The sequence below is a fragment of the Lactuca serriola genome, chromosome 9, assembly GCF_051521515.1.
Source record: "Lactuca serriola cultivar US96UC23 chromosome 9, Lser_US96UC23_V15, whole genome shotgun sequence".
Lineage (NCBI taxonomy): Eukaryota > Viridiplantae > Streptophyta > Magnoliopsida > Asterales > Asteraceae > Lactuca > Lactuca serriola.
In genome coordinates, this window is record NC_136416.1 from 62113458 (window position 1) to 62116764 (window position 3307).

Genomic DNA, 3307 nt, shown 5'->3' on the forward strand with positions numbered 1-3307 from the left:
ATTTCATTTTACCGAATGACCAAATCCGCAACAAAACTAGCTTAAAATAACCACTAATCCAAAAAATCGGGGTTTGGACTAAAACCCAAAAAAAATGCATACCATAGGGACCAATTTTGCAATTTTGTGGTGGAATGAAAAAGTTTAAAGTAAGAAAAAGAAAAAACAAGTGACGTGGCAAGTGGGTTTAGAGGAATGGACTCCTTCCACCCAAAAGAATACAATATATCAAAAATAAAGTTAATTGAAAGGAATTAGAATCCAAAAAAAAAATGTAACCAGTTGAACTCAAATACATTACTTTGCTATGATAAATGATGGAAGGAAGAATGTGTTTGTGTTTTAATGGGTTTCTAAGTACAATATGGTTTTTAAATGATAAATGGATTTAATTTTTACCATCCACATGATAATATCACTCATACATGAATTTTCCAACTCAATTCATTTGATCGGGCAACAAAACACATCACAAAAAAAGAAAATTGAGATTCCAATTTTTCGATAAACGGGACTCTAAACAACTAGAGGATTCGGTTTGTCTTTTTTTGTATTAAGGCTTTATTCATCTTGCCTGTTTAAAAAAAATAATCAGAACACATTTCATTTATAACAAAGCCTCAAAAGATTTTATTTAAATGAAAATATACAAATACCATAGGCCCAAACTACTAATCCAATATCAGTTATTCCTTCTTTCGACCAAAGAGTAGGTTCATTGAGTATGTATTGCCCTTTTTTGCAGCTGTTTCCACCCGTTTTGCCCCAATCTGAAGTCATTTCACATCAATGAAGATTCCGTTAGGGGTTAACAGGGTATTTGAGTAATTTCAACGAGGAAGTGCTGGGAATTGAATTCCATGAGTTTTAATGATGGAATGTTGAAATTCATCCGTCAAAAGATTTTGTTCACAATATGGAATTCAATTCCGCACTAACCATAGGATCGGAATGGAATTGAATTCCATTCCAGCCAAATCCCACGGAATCAACCAAAAATAATATGAAAAAGTACCTTATCCATTAGCCAAAATCCAACAGACGGCATGTACTGCACTAGGTACATAACAGCAAGCACAGGCTGCAAAAGCAAAAGTAAACCAAAAATCATAAATAATCATTCAATAAAAAAATAACTGAAATCATGCATTTTTACCTAATAAACAAATAAACAAAAACTAAAAATAATACCGATATACCTGATATGAAATCCAAGCTTCTTTCAAACCATGGCTTGTAGCAACTAATACAAGCTCTGCACACCTCTCTGATGATACTCGTTTCTGTTAACAAACACACACTAAACATTAAACAATGTTTTTCATTTCTTTAGCAATATACTTTAATTTTTACCTATAAAGTACATTGCCTATATTGGTCTAAAGAGTAAAGTATGTTGCTATTTCCTGCAATTATATCTAAATTTGGATACTATTACAAGATATGAAACTAACCTCCTTGGATGATGTGCTTGTAGCAGGTGCATTTGATGTCTCTATTGGGCCAGGGCAAACAACTGTTACCATGATTCCCTTTTGGTAAAACTGAAATAACAAGAAAAGTGTGATTATCATAATTATAAACTTTTTGATTTTTTATTTAAAAAAAAAGTTAATATAAAGTTGGTGTACCTCAGATCGCAAGGAATGAAAGTAGCCATTTAAAGCAAATTTTGAAGCAGAATATACTGCTTGACCTGGTGCAGGAGCCTTACCTGCAGCACTACTCATCTACATAAAAATATAATGGAATTGTAAATTATATAAAGTGGAAAAAAGAAAATGTAAGATGAATTACAAGAAATATATAAATAATTTTTCTCAACATACCACAACAAAGTGTCCTTTTCCTTTCTTCAGCATGTGAGGGAGTAGTAATCGTGTAAGAGAAATCGGCCCCACAACATTTACATCAAGTGTAGCCTACAAAATAAAATATAAAGATATTAAATTAATAAATTCAAATGAATTTACTTCAAAAGAATAATATGTTATACCTTCAGACTTGCTTCTGGTACATCAAGTGCTGTTGATTTCTGCAACAAAGAGCCAAAAGTCAGTAATTCGGTTAAAAGGGTATGATATTATGCTTCATTTTAGCATTTTAATCTCATAAACAGAGATAATGCTAACTTACAGGTCGTTCAAAAGCTGCATTATGGATAACATAATCTACACCTGCTCCACCAAATAAAGATATGGCTTTTTCAACAACCTCTCTGATTGCATCTTCACCAGAACTCAAATCTAGAGGTAGTATCTCCACCCCTTCAGGTCCATGTTTTCCTAAATTCAAAGCTGAAAATATCTTAAAACCATGAAAACAAGGACACCAGAAATTTTATACATAGAATGTGATATAATGTACCAGAGATTTGGTTTTTAACTCTCTCCAATTCTGGCTCATTTCTTGCAGAAATAATTAACTTAGCTCCTAAAGTTGCAAGTTGCTTAGCAAGAACCTCACCTTCATGCAAAAAGAGCAAGATAATCAATACAACTTCTACTTCGTAGAGTTTGCAACACATGTGTATATGAACCCTAATTGAGGAATAACAGTAAGAAGAAGAATGAAAAGCTATGATTTTACATACCAATTCCCCGACTTGCTCCAGTAATCCAGACAACCTGTTATTCATTCTAAGTAGTATGAGATATAGAAAGGTGGAAAATGTTGCAGTCTAGTTTCAGACGAGGCAAAAGAGGATAAACTCATAACCCTTACGATTTCATGTTAATTCAGCTAAATTTCAACTTTTAAACTGCCAATCAGTTCTAATACTTTACTTCAACATTAACAATTTGTAACAAATTTGGTGATGTTAAATTCATAATGCAATTCAAATCATTTCGCATTCAAATCCTCAGATCAGCTCATAAAGACAATTTCGAAGTAAAGATTCGAATACCTTATCTTGAAAACTTTCGCGCTTTACTTTTCCTTTTGACAGCAATGTGAAATCACCTAGCGAAACAGCCACAAACTAAGGAATTCGTAATCGTGAATTTAAGTATTTAACAACAAAACGAAAGCTGAAATTGTTGGTGAATAAGTGGGGAGGGGGAGCAGGAGAGTGAAAATACCATCGCCTGTGAGAAATTTGTGGGAAAAAGTAAGAAGCAGAGCAAGAATCACGGAAGAGAAGACGATCGACAACATTTTTTTAGGTTCAGTCGGAGTGCAGGGATTCTGCCAGTGCCACCTTCGTCTAGAATGAATCGGTGTCTCCAAAGAGTACCGAATGGAAGGTCGTTTTGACCGCCGTTGCCCGGCTCGATGGTTTGGACTTTTTACCACCACAAAAGAT

General features: G+C 33.7%; 1 protein-coding gene across 3 annotated transcripts; it reads right to left on the reverse strand.

Moving 5' to 3' along the window:
- Window positions 1-469: 469 nt before the first annotated feature.
- LOC145072261 (NAD(P)-binding Rossmann-fold superfamily protein) lies at window positions 470-3307 on the reverse strand. Of its 3 annotated transcripts, XM_079018658.1 has the most exons (13): window positions 3084-3306; window positions 2909-2964; window positions 2594-2627; window positions 2368-2466; window positions 2137-2297; window positions 1997-2035; window positions 1830-1922; window positions 1632-1730; window positions 1455-1544; window positions 1200-1283; window positions 1016-1081; window positions 657-770; window positions 470-574 (listed from the first exon to the last, which is right to left on the reverse strand). In XM_079018658.1, exons 1-12 carry the CDS (start codon window positions 3157-3159, stop codon window positions 687-689), a joined length of 981 nt encoding a protein of 326 aa, XP_078874784.1. In that variant the 5' UTR covers window positions 3160-3306; the 3' UTR covers window positions 470-574; window positions 657-686. The 3 variants fall into 3 exon arrangements, with proteins under 3 accessions (XP_078874784.1, XP_078874785.1, XP_078874783.1); XM_079018659.1 differs by having other exon boundaries at window positions 470-770; window positions 2137-2285; window positions 3084-3307; XM_079018657.1 differs by having other exon boundaries at window positions 470-770.